The sequence below is a fragment of the Leptosomus discolor genome, chromosome 3 (genome assembly GCF_034619465.1).
Source record: "Leptosomus discolor isolate bLepDis1 chromosome 3, bLepDis1.hap2, whole genome shotgun sequence".
Classification (NCBI taxonomy): Eukaryota; Metazoa; Chordata; class Aves; order Leptosomiformes; family Leptosomidae; genus Leptosomus; species Leptosomus discolor.
This window is the reverse complement of record NC_141393.1, coordinates 62,153,847-62,171,928: the sequence shown is the minus strand read 5'-3', so window position 1 is coordinate 62,171,928 and position 18,082 is coordinate 62,153,847. Positions and strand designations below refer to the sequence as shown.

Here is an 18,082-nt window from a genome sequence, read left to right as displayed (position 1 = left end):
GGCGGGCTCGCTGAGGCTGCCCCGCTCCCATTTCGGGGCACCATTTCGGCGTTCCTGCCTTCCCCCCCGTGCACTGTCGGGCGGGAAATGGCGTCGGCGGGGGCCGAGCCGAGCCCAGCTGAGCCGGGAGAGGCGGTGGCTCTCCGAGCGCTCCGCGGGGCGGCTGCCAGAGCCGGGAGCCTGCTGGAGGGGCTCCGCCAGGCCCCGCCTGCTCGGGTGGCGGCGGGGCGGTGCCGGCCGGGCGCTGGCGAGGGATGGCGGCGCGGAGGGCGCGGGTGGGGGACCCCCGCGCTGGTTTCAGGGGGCCGGCGGCGGAGCTGGGCCCCGCCGTGCCGCAGGGGCTGATCCGGGCGGCTCGGAAGAGCGGGCAGCTCAACCTCTCGGGCCGGAGCCTCAGCGAGGGTGAGTGCGGGAGCCGGCCCCGGCCGCGGGCGAGACCCCGCCGCGGCTCCTGCCGTCCCGGGGCGGTGCGGGTGAGCTCGGGGCCGGCGGGGACACGCTGCTCCTTGCCCTCCCCGTGAGCTGGCGGTGACACCCCGGCTTCGCCGGCAGCTCGGCCGCGCTGAGCCGGCTCTGGTGCCTGGCTGGGAGCGGCGGTGCTGGCGCGGGGGCCCGGGGCTGGGCAGGGAGGCGCTGGGCCCGCCGCCCGCGCCGCTCCTCGGCGGGGTGCGGGAGCGGCCGCTCTTGGCCGAGCCCTCGATTCTCCTGAAGGCCACACGGCTCTTGGCCGTGTTTGCTGACCGATCCAGCGGTTCCTTGGGTTTGTGCTGGGCGATGCTATCCGGGCAGGGCAGGAAAAATGCAGCGGGAGCAACAACAATGGGTATTTTCTGCCATTTGTTTGCGGGTCAGCTTAGTTTTGGCTGTTGCTGGTGTTTTCCATCAGTTTGTTATTGTTAGCTCTGGGAAAATGCCTCTAGAAATGCAGTTGGCTATCTGTGTGTATGTATGGATGAAAAGCATTATGGCAGTGGAAGTTTGAGAGTAAACACCTGAAGAATCTAATTGACGTGCGTATGTTTGTGTATGTAGTGCCTCAACATGTGTGGCGGATAAATTTGGATACTCCGGAGGAAGCTCATCAGAATCTCTCTTTTGGTGCTGCGGATCGCTGGTGGGAGCAAACAGATCTGACCAAGCTGATACTCGCCTCAAACAAACTGCAGTGTCTTTCAGAGGACGTCAAACTTCTGCCTGCACTCACTGTTCTGGATGTAAGTACAGATCCTACTGGTAGGGCTGTACTCTCGCTGTGGGAGGTGGGAAAACAGTCTTAGATCTTTGTTTTCTATTTCCCTGCGGTGGTGGATGTGTTGAAGTGGCACTGGTGTATTCTCAGGATAAAGAAAAGCTTGTTTACAGATCACTCTCATAATATGTCAGTTTATATGCTGGTAGTGGGCACTGTTCTGGAGAAAGCTCTAGGAAGTTTTAGCATTTACCATCAATTAAGTAGAGTTTTGCAGATTGGCAGTTGCAACACCACTGTTGGTGGTTGCTTTTAGGCATGTACGTAGCTGTTATTGTGTACAAAATTATTTTCTGTGTTAGGTAAGCTTGATGTGTTTCAGGGGTAGGGAAAGAAGACCTAGACGGTACAAATTAGTAACTGTGTTCTAAAAACTTTATTTTCCAGGTGCATGATAATCAACTGACATCACTTCCTTCTGCTTTAGGACAATTAGAAAATCTTCAGAAACTTGATGTTAGGTAAGTACATGCTGCAGAAGTGGAACATGAGGAATATTGCAGTGACTTTCATGGTGTGAATAAGAGATTGCAATATATAAAATTTTATTTCAGAAAATTAACTTCAGGGTTTTTTTTTTTTTGACTAGGGAATATTAGTGTATTGAGAATTGTAAGTTTGGGATCAAAACTGATGATCTTAGGTTTGTTAAAATTATTTTCACTGGTACTCAAAGTCGCAGTCTTGCTTGGAAGGTGAAAACAGCAATATTTTGAATAATCAAACAAAACCAGTGTCTACATTCATTTGGTTCAGTCTGGCAGTTTTGGGTATAAAAATACTTTTTTTTCATGAATAGTATACACTGGAAATAGTTGTGTAGATCTCATTCATGCTGGAAGGTTCATAATCTTCTGTTTACTGGAGGAAATTTGTGTGCAAGGAGAAGGAGGGCCTGTGGCCACTGTGTGTGTGAACTATGTAAAACAAAAAAAAAGTTAAGATCCAGCTGGAATACTGTAAATTCAAATGAGGATTAACAGTATTCTTGAACAAATAAATAATGTTGATCAGGAAACTGATCCTTTGTAGAGGGCTGTAAGGGTTGTAGGAGACAGCTTTCTCTCAGAGGTGATGGTGTCCTGAACAGCAAGTGTACGTGCGTGCTGCAGCGCGGGAATGTTTCACAGGAGCCTGTCTCACTGCAGATGTGATTGATGATTAGTCTGTGCCAGCACAGGGTGTCCCACGTATCTGCTGCTGGATGTGCTTCACACACGCTCGAGGGTCTGAAGAGTTTGTGTTTCAACAGGCCATGTGTGACCAGGATAATCCGACTGATGGAAGTTTTGTAATGCTAGTTTGGATAGTGTCCCGTGTGACAGGAGGTTCTGTGTGCAGTTCTGTGCTTAAAACCACGCAGTAATTGCTTTTTCCCTTTGTGTTCTGTGTTTTAATACTAGCCACAATAAACTGAAAAGTATCCCAGAAGAGTTGATGCAGTTGTCATGTTTGAAGAGCCTTCTTCTTCATCACAATGAGCTGAGTCACTTGCCAGATGGATTTGGACAGCTTGCCAGTCTGGAAGAATTAGTAAATTACAACTTTTTGAAAAATACTTTGTTGTGCAGAAGGGCTGATCTATCCATGTTTTGCTGCTGCTAGTTAAAAAACCCCATAGCTTTGTGAATATTCTAACGACTTGCATTGGTTGTCAGCTATTACATGGTGGGGTGTTTTTTTTTGTTTGAAACCAAATTTTGTTCTTGGTCTGCCAAATATTTTAAGAAAAATCCAATCCCTTGTGATCTGTCAGTCACAGGAGACATCTTTCTTCTATTCACATTTCTACCAGGGAGATCCAGAGGATGTCAGCCGTCTAATTTTAATGTTCTGCCAGTAATTAACTTTGCAGTAGCAGTACTCGTGGGATATTTTAAACATCTCTATTTCTAACCTCTCTCTCTTCCTCTCTCTTTTTTTTTTTTAATCTTCAGGATCTGTCCAACAATCATCTCACAGACATTCCAACAAGTTTTGCTTTGCTCATTAACTTAGTGCGACTCAATTTGGCTTCTAATCAACTCCAGAACCTACCTGCAGATATCAGTGCGATGAAAAGTAAATTAGTTTTCTCAGGTTATTAAATGTCATGCAGCCAGTTATGTGGTTATGCTCAGAAATACAGTGCATATTAGTCAGGATTTAAAAAATATATTCTTAAAGACTTAATGTATTCTCAAGGATATTAGTTCAGAATTATTTAGAAAAATCAGCTACAGCTACTGTATATCAAACATGAGTCTTCTTGTGGTTCGTATTTCTTGATGAATGGGATGTGGGATGATCAGAAAAGTATAAGGATTAACACTGTCCTGCTTAGAAGTTATGAGCCTTAGGGCCACAATAAGCAGTTTGACAATTTTTTTTTTCTTTCTTGCATATTTTGAGTGGAAAATAAAGCATAAATGAGAGAGGGTTGAAATCACTGGAGAGGAAAAAAACCATGAATTCGAGAGTGATAAAGGTGGCTTTTAACATTTGAATGTTAAATATCAAGGTGACTAGTGGTTGATAGGAAATGTATATGTTAATAGCAGTGGCAGCTCTCCAGGAACAGACAGCAGAGTGACAGCTTTTATAAATGCTGTAGAAATTACATGTGGATCTTTCCAAGATGGTCAGCAATAATGGACCCTTTCTTGAGAAGAGCTAGTGTCTGGCAGTGTCACTGAAAGCATCCCAGAGTGTTCTGTGAAGAATAATGAAGAGCAGATGCCTTGTTTTCAGAAACGTTGATGCTACCTGATGTGATTTCTTCCAAAATGCTGTTTGCCAAAATGTTGTTGTGTTTATTTGAAACCCCAGCATGTTCTACTTCAGGGCTTCTGTAGAAAACTGTTTTTGTTTTCCCTTATTTTTGTTTGTCACTGCATTCTTATTTCTGTAGGCTTGAGACAACTGGATTGTAGTAAAAACTACCTGGAAACTGTACCTGCTAAATTAGCGACTATGGCGTCTTTGGAACAACTTTATCTGAGAAAAAATAAACTACGCTCCTTACCAGAATTCCCCTCATGCATGTTACTGAAGGTAAGGTTTGAAATGGTTGGTATACTGCAAATGTATTTACTGTAGACTTCTAAAGTAATGACTGTTACTTTAAACAGAAATTTTTGTTAAGTGCTGTGACCGAAAGTTGGTAATTCTCTGTTCAGAACTCTTATTTAATACATACCCGTTTGCAGTTACTCTACTGTCCACATTGGTCAATTGTAAGGTCATTTGGAAGACAAATTTGCAGCATTACTCTTCAGATTTGGAAGATAAAAGAAATACTTAGAAGAGACTGAAAAACTGGATCTAGTATTGCCTGCAACAGTTATTTTTTTATCTCTAGAAACATTTTCTGGATAAATCTACTTTGCTCATTATATATTTTTTTTCTTTGTAACTGCAGACAAAGTATACTTTTTTTTTCCTTTTAGCGTAATCAGATCTTCCAGATACTCTGTAGCCGTAATTCCCAATATGTTTAGAATTGAAAATCACCTTTTTCAGAACATCAGAGACTTGTTACCCAACTAATAGAAGAATGATTGGGCCAGGTGAATGCCTGTGTCACTATGTTGTTTCCAACGACCAGATCCATCAAAGGATGCAGACACTTTAGTTCTGCGTAACTCTGAACTCAGCAGTTAAAATCCCAAGCTATTTCAGCATTTTCTAACAAAATTCGTGTTGGTGCTTGAAGTTCAGTGTCTTGGTGTGTCCAGCAGCATGTGGACGGTCTTTAGTCTAAAGAACCATTCCGTTTTTCCATTATAAATGAAACATTTCCAGTAGGGAGATGGAGAGCTACCTTGTCCACTTCCTGTGTTCTTGAGTAAAGAAGTTGTTGATCAGTTCTTGACAAAAGTGGAGCAAAGTTATTCCTAGCTTGGAAATTGAACTCAAAGCTGAGGTTTTGTGATGGTTTCAGAAGAGCTAAGTTCAGACTTGTGTCTCTGGGTCTTTGGATGCATTGATGTTTCATATGCAGATGAAAGGGAATAGAGATCTGTATTTTCTCCATGTCGTTGTATGTTTTTGCTGGTGTCACGATTCAGGAGATTAGTGAGTTACAAAGTACTTTTATTAGAGTAACATAATTGTGGATGGTCTTTGTTTCTGCAGGAATTACATGCTGGCGAAAATCAGATTGAAATCCTAAATGCAGAGAGTCTGAAGCATCTGAATTCCCTCTCTGTATTGGAACTTAGAGACAACAAGTTGAAATCAGTTCCTGATGAAATTACTCTGCTTCAGAAGTTGGAGCGACTTGACCTCGCCAACAATGATATCAGTAGGTAATACTAAACACCACGTTATGTCTGAGATGAGGCATCTAATGACATCTAGCGACAACTAGTTCTATAGCTGATGTGTTTCACTTTGTAAAATATAGTTAAAAAAGGACTCAAATCATAGAATGAAGGAACCCTTTCTGTGTTGTGTAATTGCTATGATCAACCCGTGCCTTTTTTAAAGGGCAGTATCTTTTTATTTGAACCTGAGCTTCAGAATACCAGGCTGTCTGCCAAAGCACTGCAGATTCTTTAGAAATTGTTTTGATGCTACTTTGAAATGAGTTGTTTCCATTTGCAGGTTGCCTTACACGTTGGGGAACCTTCCTCAGCTGAAGTTCCTGGCATTAGAGGGAAATCCTTTGAGAACCATTCGAAGAGACCTTCTGCAAGTAAGCACTAGGCAGTAGATAAAGTTTGGTGATGTTGCATAAGTACATTATCCAAATCCTGTAGCCAGACCGTTGGAAAAAAATGAGAATACATCCAGATTTCAGGTAGCCTGTGCAGCTTTAATCCATCACGTTGGTGTGTGTGGTGATTTGGGAACTCTTTCCACTGGAGTCGGATGCAATGCATAGCACCCAGAGGGCTGTGGAATAAAGGAGGTCATTGCTTTATGGACCCGCTTCTGATTTGCTACAAAAGTTGTAATACATATTGCAAACCAAGCAATGGATGTCTGGGAAGAGACGGAGAACTGCTGCAGTCACAGTTTGTGGCAGTGTTAGGCAAGTACTTTACATCAGGCTTTTCGTAGATGAGCACAGACTTCCATTCTTTATTTCCTGCTTGCCTGAATTAAGGATCTAGGATTCGATTTCCAAAGCGTATTTGATGGCAGACCATTTTGAGCAATCATGAGCTGCTGTACTATGTTTTCTTAAGGGCAACCTATGCCTCAGATCTGCGTTCTCCTTGTAGGTAATGAGCCACGTGGTGGTGCGAGTTGTGCGTGAGCAACCGAGTACCTAGGGCAGCGGGGAGGCTGGGGCCTGGGTGCTGCTGCTGCTGCTGTAGAATTCCCTTTGATTTTTTTCCCTGCCAGGCCCCTGTTCTCGGTGGTGGTGAACATTGCTTCTTTCTGTGCTTTTGCCAGTGTTATAAAAGAAATGTTTACAAAGCGCTGGGGTACTTTAAAACTCTCTGTCTTTCAGATGTAAGAGCATGGATGTGTGGAATTTCTTGTGTATGTTTCAAGTTCGTAGCAAACGACAGGTAGAAGGATTCCTTGATGGCACTTTAGGCTTACGCTGTCTTGATCCATTACCCACACTGTAAATTCATGTAACTGGAATTTTCTATGCCTACCCAGATTTTTTTTACACTTGATTGAGTAATTGATAAAGCTTGTAGGGTTCCCCAGGCACTTTGTAGCAGTAGGTGAATACTGAGGTTAAGGATTGGCAGGGACTGGGGGGTCAGTGTTGTCTAGCAGGCACAGGTTCTTCTCTGTCTCATCTCTTCCTGTTTCTCAGGCTTCTCCTTCTTGTTTTGTGATAGATTTCCAGTCAATTGCCCTTAAATCCTGTTCTTTCCATTTTGTGTAATGTACCATCACCTGGCAGTTGAGCTTTGTCTTACTGTCTGCTTTCCTCTCCATGCGAACCACTGGACTGTTACTCAGCTTTCTGTTTGACCTTCACCTTTTCCTTGAAAGTTTCCCTGTCCTTCCATATTGGCTTCTCTTACCTTGCTCACCTCAGCACGTGCTGCGCCAAGCTGTGCCGGCAGCCAGTCCTAGTCTCTTCGGCCTCTCTCTCTGTCTTGTGTCTTCCGTTTCTGTCATCTCACCGGATTCCTTGTGAGAGTTCCTTCCTTTCAGGCTTTCACCTTTTCTGTGTCTCCTCTGCATTCAGATCAACCAGTCTCGTGTTGCGTGTAATACAAATGTCAGCTAGGACAAGAAATGTGCATTCATACTCAACGCTTTAGTTCAGTCCCTGCTTTTAACACATTAAGGAGAAGCACATCAAATCCATAAGGAAAACCTAGCTTTATCCTAAAACAAATGGGCTAGATGAGATTATGCTTGATTAGTGCTAGGTTATACAGATAGTAACTGTGTTTGACCAGTAGAAGTTGTGATGAGAGAATTGAAAGTCAAATCTTTGGGGGACCGAGCTGTTAAGAATCCATGCAAATTATGCAAACGGCAGTGGTTTTGCCAGAGTTTGTAATTTTGGACATAAAAAGTTACCAGAACACTGAACTGTCAGTTCCTTGATGAATTTTAAATGTCTTCTCCAAAGCACAACTGTGCTCCTCCTTTTTAAAGAGAAGATTAAGTTCATGTGAACTTTCTTCCTTGCACCTACTTTAGTTAAAAAGGTAAAAATGTTGAGCCTGAGGTAGTGATGCAGGACTGGCAGTTTTCAGCTGGAATAAATAAACAAAATTGTGAATAAACAAATTCATAAACTGCTGCAAAGAGGTTTTTTCTATGAGCAGCGTTATGTGAGTTTTACAGTCAGCAGTGCCGTGGGCTGCACCTATGTGACTGGAGTTGTCATTCTTTGTTGCCAAAACAGCTATTTGAACACTGGCTGGCAGATGCTTAGTGACCTTTTTTTTTTTTTTTTTTTTTTTTTTTTTTTTTAAAGAAAGGCACCCAGGAACTTCTGAAATACCTAAGAAGCAAAATCCAAGGTATGTTGCTCTATTGCATTTCATTTTAGACAGAATCCTTCTAAGAAATTAAAATAAATTGGAACCTACGGAGAGTCGCTTTTTAAATCCAGGTTCCTTCTGTTACCCTGCAATAACAGAGTTGTCTTTACTCATCAGTAAAGCTCTTGTATTTCAGTGCTGTTTCTTTTTCTTACTTTATTAGATAATACTGAATAACAAACGTGCCTTATTGAGGATTATCATGTAGAAAAAAAGTCTTAAGTATTTTTGCCTGGTCTCTTTATGCGTTTTCCTGCTCTGCACAAGTGCTCTCCTTTTTTTGCAGAATCCTCTCTTGGGTTCATAGCTCTGCCCCTGTGGATCAAAAAGCACCCAGATGATTCTGTATCACATTTCTCTTAACAGATATACGGTACTTTGTAAAGATGAACTGATAGTGTTGAAAAAGCAGACAAAAAATTGCTCGGCGCTCCTGTGCGCTCAAGTTCCTTTCCAGATTGATACCTGGGCTTCTAATTCACTGAGTTGCTTCGGCATTTGGGTTGTTTTCTTTTTGTTCTCTGTCTTCTAAGCAAAATAGAGGAGATGAAAGTGTATTTTTTTATTATAGAGGAAACAGGCTGTCAGAGCCTTTCAGCAACTTCCATGTGGAGAAGATGAAATCCTTTCAAAACAGGACTTCAGTCCAGCATCTTTAGAAATCTTCGTCTTTCTTAAGTTTTAAAACATGAATTACCGAGTTCACTGGTCAGGTTAAAGATAATAGGGGAATGATTCTGCTGGACTTAAATGGCACACAGTCCTTTACCTCTTAATTTAGAAGGGGCCTTGATAATACACGCAAGCGACTTGTGTTGAAAATGGCATGTGTGATTTTCGCTTTTTGCTCAGTGGGTTTTCTCCCCGTCTGCCAGAGGATGGCAGTATTAGTTAGGTTACTGCAGCATATAAAATTGCTTCACAGTATCAGGTTCGGTGCAAATTTGACATATTAACTTGGCAAGAGTGAATTGGATAGTAGAGTACACGCTGAGAAGCTTACTTGGTGAACTACAATAGATGATACAATTGTGGATAATAAAATCAGCTGAATTCTTGCATGTACAGCAATGCTCATGGTTTTACTCTATCTGTTATGGCATCTAAGTCAGAGCTAAACAGCAGCAGTCCTATTTCTGTAGACGTTGGTTTGTTTCAGTTTGGTTTTGACCCTTTTGACCTTTCTTGATGAAAGGATAACTAATTGTGGTTAGGAGCAGTTGTTAGCAGACTGTTACTCATCAATGCTGCTGAATTTCCATAGAGTTTTGTTCAGTTTCTCTTGGTGAAAGTTGGATTTATCATGTGTTTGGAGATCTAGCTAAGCTTCACCCTGCTTAGGCGTGTGTGGGTCCTTGGGGTGTGATGCCGCACCTCGGGTGTGCAGGACGACGCTTTTAATCGCCTTTCTCACAGGTTCAGAGTAGCCTTGATAAGGCAACAGCTGTTCGTGTGGATTGAGGATAGCAATCAACAGGAGCTCTAGAGAGGAGGGTGTGATGAAAGTTTATAAATATTAATGTTTTAACTGGAATTGGGGTCAGATTTGCTGTTCTGGATATAGGTGATCTGGATCATTGCTTCTAGCCTGAATTCCCTGTTTGTCACTGTTTCTAGGTCCCCACCCCTTGGAGGCTGCTGCCTAATGTAGCAGCGAGCTACTGACATCTGTGTGGCTTCCTGACCTGTTTTTTCAAAGTCCAAGTCAACTCCTCTCCCTTCCACCCAGCCTAAAAAAAAACCAAAACAACCCAGAAACCCAAGATTACAAAAATCCTTTACTAGAAAATTCTTGAAATAATCTGGATCAGATTACATTCAGTTGGGACAGAATACAGGAAGAATTAAAAAGGGTGATGGCTGACTTGGGACACTAAATCTCTCCGTCTAGGTCATTCAGACTACCACATCTGACTGCAGCCTGTCGTTTGTGTCACTGTGTACGTTTGTTATCTCTAGATGATGTAACTAGCCCGAATGGAGAGCCTCCTGTGACAGCCATGACCCTTCCCAGTGAGTCAAGGATTAACATGCACGCCATAACGTCACTAAAATTACTGGACTATAGGTATGTGTTTTGGAATATTGCCTGTTTCTAAAGTTGTAAGAACACTTTCCTGGGTTTTGCCCAGGTTTTTTTTTTTTTCCCCCCCTTCGTGATACCAAGCTGCCTGCAAATCCTGCTGCTTTTATGCGTTTTCCGCTTCAATTTGTGCGCTCAGGAGTAGGCAGATTTGAATTACAGGTTTAAAAAAAAAAATTTCTTTGTATTACCAGATACTCACAGTAACATTCCTTTAACTCACTGGAACACTTAATACCTTCGAGTGCTTTTAGTACTCCTTGAACTTCCTTAGCGATCTCCTTTAAGTCTCAGAACACCTTGTAGCAGTGGGTATCTCTCCAGTTCTTTCTGGAACCAAGAGCGTAACTTGTTAGTCTGGGAAAGGGGAAGAAAACCCTGTTTGCTGAGAGCTGCCGGTTGAGAGGCGTAGTCCTGCTGAGAGCTGGGACGGGGAAAGGGCCTCGCTGGTGAGAGGGCTGGGCTGGCCTTGGTCACCACAGAGCGCCAAACCGAGTAGTTACCGAGTTACGTGTCCCTGTGCCGAGGCGTTCCCTGAGCCGAGAGGGGAAGTCTGTTCAATGCCAATCTTCCACGCTTCCTGCCCCAGTGTGCAGCCTTCACACCTCTGAGGTGGTGACGTAACTCGGCTCTTACGGGTTTTTCTGAAGCAAAGTGACAGGTCAGGGTGAAATGTCATTGCCCAGGTGCCATGTGACATGGCGCAGCGCTCGGTAGCTTTCTGATTAACAGTCCTTCAAGGGTTTCAGATTGTGGATGTTTATGTATCTGTTCTACCGCTCCTCTCTTTCTAAAAGAAGATGGAAATGTCTTGTTAATAAATGGGAAATGGATTAATGCCTTCATGTTGCTCAGCTACATGCTTTTTGTTGTTTAGTGAGAAACAGGCGGCTACCATTCCTGGTGAGGTGTTCGACGCAGTCGGGAGCAATCCTGTCACCACCGTCAACTTCAGCAAGAATCAGCTGAATGAAATTCCTCCAAGGTACTACTTTTGTAAAGGTCATGCGCTGCTCGTTACTTTTTTTTCCACTTTCACTCTCTTGTGTTTTTCCCAGTCAAGTATATTTGTGCTTTGTGCTGCATATGCGTGCACACACCCACACACGGAGGTGTGACCGAGACGCTGAACAACGCAGTTGTGCTCCTAGTACGAGCGGCACAGCGCGCGGGGGGGTCTGGTGGTGAACAGGAGGTGGCAGGAAAAAGAAGCTCGTCTGTAGTCGGTACTTGTTGTTTTCCAGCTTGCTTTGCTAAGCACTGTCGGAGTCAATGAGGGGAGATGGGTGCGATTTCTTGTGATAATGAAGTGCTGCACTTGACCACAGTGTGGTATTGGTTTCTCCACAAAGCGGTCTTTTTCCCGTACAAGGATAGTATGTGTGGCTTCACCACTTCATTGGATGATAACTGTTCTATAGCTGAGGGTTCCTGGTGCTTCAGATAGCGTCGTTCTTTGCGGGTTTTTAAGGAAGCTTGAACAGTTTCCGTGCCTCTTTCCTTGGTAGGTTCTGTGTCCCATCACGTAGCGTTTGATATTGTCGCACTTGTGACACCACCCACAGTCGAGGAGAAGCTTTTTTTTGACACTAAGAGGAAGAAACGGTCTTCGTGTGGGGAGGAAGGTTACTGCATCTCTGGTAGCCCCAGAAAATCATGAAAGCTGATTTTTAAGGATACCACCGCATTTGTGGGAGTAACTTATTTCCATGCGTGGAGCCAGGTGTGCGAACACTTAAGCTTTAGCACATAGAACTTGAAGAGGTGTGAGATCTTTCTCATGGGGGAAAAAACCTCTTTTCAGTATGATTTCTAAAAAATCAGTTCAGTGAGATCACACTTGTGCCTCCTGTGCTTTCTCGCTGTGTTGAAGGCGGTGGCGTTGCCTGGGGAGGAGGGTGTAGGTGTGCAGCTGCCAGGTGCCAGGGAGTTCAGTGGCAGTCCAGACAGTAGAGATGAGATTTTTTCTCATTTAATTACCTTTTGGTTTTAGGGCTAAAACAGAGATTCTATTCTAGGGATTCAACAGCTAACTTTTTGTGTTGTTAAATGTTTTATGCTAAAGCACCTTAATATAACGCCCTTTCAGAAGGAGCAGCCAGTGCTGTGTTTCCTGGAGTTTGTAACAGCAGAACAGTGGAGCAGAAAGGAAAGATGGAAATAAAATAACAATCTCGTTCTGTGTGTTTGACTGCTAAAGAAGGTGGAGTGAGCCTTCTTGTTGAAACATATGCAGGGCAGGAGGTAGCAGTGATGGTCATCTGTGTCATAGTTTCTGAAATACCTCTTAACTGCATTTAAGTGAGTCAGCTTTTGTAGTAAAATCTACTCTCCTAATCAGTGAGAGAAAATTTACTCTCCTGATAACATTTAGGTACGTGATTCTGAGCTTTACTTTTACATCAAGTGTAAGACTCCAGGACAGGCAGCTTTCATGGGTGAGGTTTCCATCATCTTCACAAAATTGCTTGTGAAATGTCAAGAAACATGGAGTGTACTTGATTTGTAGATAAAGCAGGTTTTTTTCAGTAACTTAGAAAACAGAATGCAAACATGAGCTTACATAATGAAAGCGTCTTTGTGTTGGGTTTCAGGATCGCGGAGCTGAAAGACTCGGTTTGTGATGTCAACCTTGGCTTCAATAAAATCTCATCTATTTCCTTGGAGCTCTGCATGCTCCGTAAACTGACACATTTGGATATCAGGTTGGTGACGTGCGTTGGACTTCCTTTCTCGGTAACTTATTTTCGTGCCTCTTTAAACCAGCCATCTGTTACAGCGGAACAGCGATACTGAAATCATTTTTCATTTCCCAAAATGCCTCCGTGGCAGTTGAATGACCGGCAGATCTAAAATAGCAAGTGGCCTAGATTTGGGCACTGGTTAAAGAAAAACGCAAAGAACAAGTGGACAAGCTCTGAGACGTGCTGCGGTGCAAGCTCTTGCCCCAGCCATGAAAAGGTTCTTGGAGACGTTCAGTTGCTGTTTAAAACACCCCCCACATCCCCCCAAAAGTAACCCACACCAAGAAATCCTGGAGGGTAGCTGGGAAGCGATGCAGTGAAGGTACAAATCCCTCTGTGCTGCTTGGACCTGAAGCTGGCCGGAGGGGTTTTACTTGCAGTAGGTCGGTACTGACTGTCAGTTTACCTTCTGCAACTCCTGAAAAACGCTCATTGCGTCTGGTTAGACACCGGGCTTCGCTCCCTGGCATTTGTTACCTGTGGTGCTTCCCAAAATGGGAAGTGGCAAAGCGCAGGTGCAGAGGCAGGTTTTTACCTCGGCTTGAGTTAAAGTAATCTGCCTGGGCCTGAGAGTCCAGCGAGGGGCCACCGAGATACTGAAGGGACTGGAGCATCTCGCTGGTGAGGAGAGGCTGGGACTGCTCAGCCTGGAGCAGAGCAGGCTCGGGGAGGGGGGCTCTCCCCTGCAGTGAGGGTGCCGAGGGGACACAGCCAGGCTCTTCCAGTGGTGCCCAGCACCAGGACCAGGGGCCATGGGCACACACTGACACGCACGAGGGTCCCTCTGTACATCAGAAGGCACTTTTTCACTGTCAGGGTGACCGAGCACCACCAGGGAGCTGGTGGAGTGTCCCTCCCTGGAGATACCCAGAACCCAACCGTACGTGGTCCTGGGCCACCGGCTCTAGGGGGCTGGACCAGCTGAGCTCCAGAGGTCCCTGCCAACCCCCAGCAGTCGGTGGTGCAGTGGTACACAAGCTGCTGCTGAAGGATGAAGCTGAGGATTGCAGAAATGGATGATCATGTGAGATGGATGAGGGAACGAGGTTGAATATCTCTGTGACGAAGAATTTGGTTTGAAATCTGGGCATCTTTTGGCGAGTGATCTTTATTTTCCTGTAATGGCTCTTTGTGTCACAGTTGGGATGTTCCTTGTTTGTCCTTGCAAACCCCTGTCTTCCTGGTGCTTGAGAAGCTCCTGCGTGGGCTCCCTGTTGTGGGAAGCGCTGCGGCAGCAGTAGCCATAAATGGGGTTGTTACAGCCATTGGATACCAGGCGGGAGGGTTTTGAAGAGGTTTAGGGTTGTCCTACTGCCTCACTCCGGCACAACGGTCTGGGCAGCTTCATGAGATTTCCTCTGAAAGCCAAGGGGCTGAATTGACGGGTAGGTTTGTGGAGTTGTTAGATACATTGAGATGCTCAGGAATCTTCTGGGGACAGACTTGAAACCTCCTACTGGAGAAATGAGAAGGCAATCCTGGCTGGCGTTAGCCAGCATCTGTACTTGAGCGTGGTCTTGACCCACTTACGAAGCAGTGAATTGGTTTAAGGCAGCACGTTGGCACTGATAAATATGCACATTCTGTCTCTGTGGATTCTTAACAAACTTTGTAGAAATTTGTGATTATTGTTTGTTGTTTGATACACAGAAATAATTTTTTGACGTCTTTACCTGAGGAAATGGAGGCACTGACAAGACTGCAGATGATAAATCTCTCTTTTAATAGGTGAGCAACTGTTCAGATTTTTTTTTTACACAATAATAAAAAGAACTGGGCCGAATTCTGTATGACTTTTCTGTGATGTGAGAATGAGGAGGCACTTCCTCAACTAGCTTTGAGCTTAGAATTGATGAAGTGACTGTACTTCTTCACACAACGGGTAGTGTATTTTTGGAACTTTCTCCACAAAAGTTCTGGAGAGAGACAGTAGTAACTGGTTGAAAAGGGATTAAACAATCTTGTGAACAATGCATCCAAAAATGCATCCCGACCGGACCGTTCGCTAGGATCCATAACGCAGGCTGGGCTTGTCGGGCGAGCGTGGTCGGCCTGCGGCGCTGTTGGGGGGCCGGGCTGTCGCTGTGCACGCCTGGCTCAGCTTTTCACCGCGAGCAAGGTGAAAGGACGGATGCTTCCCCCTGTCAGAGGAGCGTGTTCAAACATTTGCCTTAAATAAGTAAAGCTAAAATGCTCTCTGATTGTTTAAAGGCTGCTGATTTTTTGAGTGCCCTACTTCTGACTGTCATTGGTTTGCCTCCTTTTTCTTCTTGCAGATTTAAAGTGTTTCCCAGTGTCCTGTACCGCATCCCAGCGCTGGAGACCATCCTGCTCAGTAACAACCAGGTGGGGTCCATAGACCCTCTGCAGCTAAAGAAGATGGACAAGCTTGGAACCCTGGACCTTCAGAACAATGACCTCCTCCAGGTGCCGCCAGAACTTGGGAACTGTGAGACTCTGAGGTGTGTGTTTCAGGTGGTGCCTGTTTCACAAAACTGCATCCTGACCGGCCTCTTCAGGGCCTGTTTGTCAGGAAAGAGCACTCGGTGCCAGCACAGGTTTTTTGTAGGTCTGGATGCACAGAAAGGGTCTCTCTTCCCACTTGCACAACAAGCAGTTTCTCCTGTATTTTCTCAATATGGTAGAGAATGAGGGGAGTTTTGTGATTTAAAAGGAAGTGGAAAGGGGGTGTGGGTTTGTGTAGCTGGGCCATTAGAGCCTCGGGCAGCGCCCTCGGCTGGTGCACCTGCGGGCGAGCTGCTCCGGCGGGGGCGAGCCACAGCACGGCCAGTCCGTGCCTGTCACCCCGTCCCGGGGTGTGGAGCTCCCATTGCTGTAGAAGAGGTGGGATGAGGGGCTGGAGGGTGTGTACGGACATGGCTGTGAAAGCCCTTACATCACCCACCTCAGAGACACTGTCTGGTCAAAGACAAGGCCTTACTGGTCCCTGTGGTTTTCTCCTTTAAGGCCGCTTTCTGGAGGGACTTCAGAAATACAAAATGCCAGCCCCACCCGCAAAACCTGTACGGAGTTATGGTACTGGAGAGCAGTGGGCTGGCAGCCAAGCTCGAAGGTGGAGGGTTACAATTTAACATAGCTTTCCCCTTTTACTGTCCCCTGTCTGTATTTCAGATGTTCTTTTTCTTACTCTTTCCTCTGGCAGAGGCTTGCTGAAGAAGTATTGTGTGTCTGCAGTAATGTACTGCCACTGATTTATTAGCATAAATTAAAATTCAGGTGTCTCTAAAGAAGAGAAGTTAGTGTGAACTAACAATTAGAATTCTTTTAGTAGAACAGAAGAGGAATTACTTATGAATTTCAAAAGATGCAGGAGCTATTTGCAGCGTGTGAAGGTGTTGGTCTGAGGAAGGGTCTTGTCCCAGTCACTCGGCCCCTCTGTGTTCCCAGGACACTTCTGCTCGAAGGAAATCCCTTCCGCACGCCCCGGGCAGCCGTTCTGGCAAGAGGAACAGCCGCCGTGCTGGAGTATCTGCGCAGCCGCATCCCTGCGTGACCCAGCAGCCCGTGTCCTTGGCAGGCCCCGGAGTCGAAGCACAAGGGAAGTATCGCCCTGTCCGACCAAACGCTGCTGGGTGGCCCTGCCCTCCTCCTCCTCCTGCCTCACGCTGTGGTAATCTGGCGGGTGCCATTTAGCGTTCCTCATGCTGGTGTAGGGCACCTGTTGGGAGAACATGCTGTGAAATACTTTCCCCTCAAGGCTGCATGTTTCAAGGGGGCGTTTTAAAATACCCCAACACACGTTTACACTGTTTGTAATAAAGAGTGCCACGGGCAGCTGCCTTCAGTCGGAGCGACAGTGGTTTTTTTTCCTGCACTTAAGCTGATTTTTTAAAGAGAATTGTCAGCATCAAAAGTATTTGAGCACCAGGCAGAAGTAACCACTGGTTTTTGTACACTGGGTTCCTAGTCTCAGGTCAGGTGTTCTGCTAAGCAACAGGTGCCAGGGCTGCACAGGGTGAAGTGCCGGAGCCCTGGGTTTAGGTGCTGTGGTGCCGAGGGCCCGGGCGGGACGTGCTGCGGGTGGGCATGTGGCTCCGTGACGTGACGCGGTGTGGGGGGCGGTGGCAGCTGCCCCCAGGCAGCACATGGGCCCCGTTGGGGTGTGGTTTGGGTTTTTGCGAGCGTGTGCTGCAGCTCAGTTTCCAGCCAGTAACGCTGAGAGGTTTGGGGTTCTTCCACGTCCTGGAAGCGGCACCGTTACTAACAGTCGTCATTAATGCCCCGGGGCTGTCGCCAAGGGGGAGGGAGGGGCTGCCTGAGGCTGCTCACCCTGGGCCTGCAGCTCTGCTGCTTCTCAGTGTGGCTGCTCTGCTCAGAGAAGGGCCAGAACCGCCCAGCTGGAGCCACCCGAGAGTGGGTGCCTGGTGCTGCCTGGCTCGAGAGAGAGAGAGGGGCTGGGGCGGCAATGGAGGGGGAAGGGGGTTTCCTGTCAGAAATAGGCGAGGGCTCGTTGTGCAGAAAGAAGGAGGTCTTGTCTGCGCTCGGACAAGGCAAGAGCCCCTCTCTAGTTACATGGCTGCTGCTGTCACCCCTGCACCGCCCCTCTTTTTTCTTTTCCCTTCTTTCATGCGGGGTTTGTACCCAAAAAGCAGCAAAGGCCGCGCTTTTCCTCGCAGACTGAAGCCTCAGCAGGAGCTACGGCTCAAGGCCGGGGGGGCTCAGCTCTCAGGTCTCTGGGACGTATGTGGTGCTTGGGACGAGGCTCTCCCTCAACCCTGGCTCACTTTGCCTGTGGCTGCAGCGGTTCCTGGGGCCACAGGGCCAGTGAGAGACTCAAAAGGCCAGTGAGGGACCTGCAGAAGGGCTGGTGAGGGACCTGCAGGGCACCGTCCAGGGGTGCCTGGGCCAGGCTGCCAGGGGAGGGGTTGGCAGCGACCACCTCACGTCCCACACCACACAGAACAGCATGTTGGGAACCCTCGAATCCTTCCCCAAAGCCAAAGATGACACATTCATTACAATAAGGTGACATTTTTATTATTTATACAATAAAGAGACTTTTTAATGTTATTCAAAACACTTTTTTAAA

The 18,082-nt window shown here is 46.1% G+C and overlaps 1 protein-coding gene across 1 annotated transcript; it reads left to right on the top strand.

Annotated features, from left to right (window-relative positions):
* The first annotated feature begins 254 nt into the window (after positions 1–254).
* On the top strand, positions 255–16,837 carry LRRC40 (leucine rich repeat containing 40). The gene is made up of 15 exons (XM_086463029.1): positions 255–402; positions 1,033–1,214; positions 1,637–1,710; positions 2,653–2,782; positions 3,187–3,310; positions 4,140–4,282; positions 5,366–5,538; positions 5,837–5,927; positions 8,139–8,184; positions 10,165–10,273; positions 11,166–11,273; positions 12,883–12,993; positions 14,683–14,760; positions 15,309–15,494; positions 16,441–16,837. Exons 1-15 carry the CDS (start codon positions 255–257, stop codon positions 16,544–16,546), a joined length of 1,809 nt encoding a protein of 602 aa, XP_086319155.1. The 3' UTR covers positions 16,547–16,837.
* Positions 16,838–18,082: the final 1,245 nt, after the last annotated feature.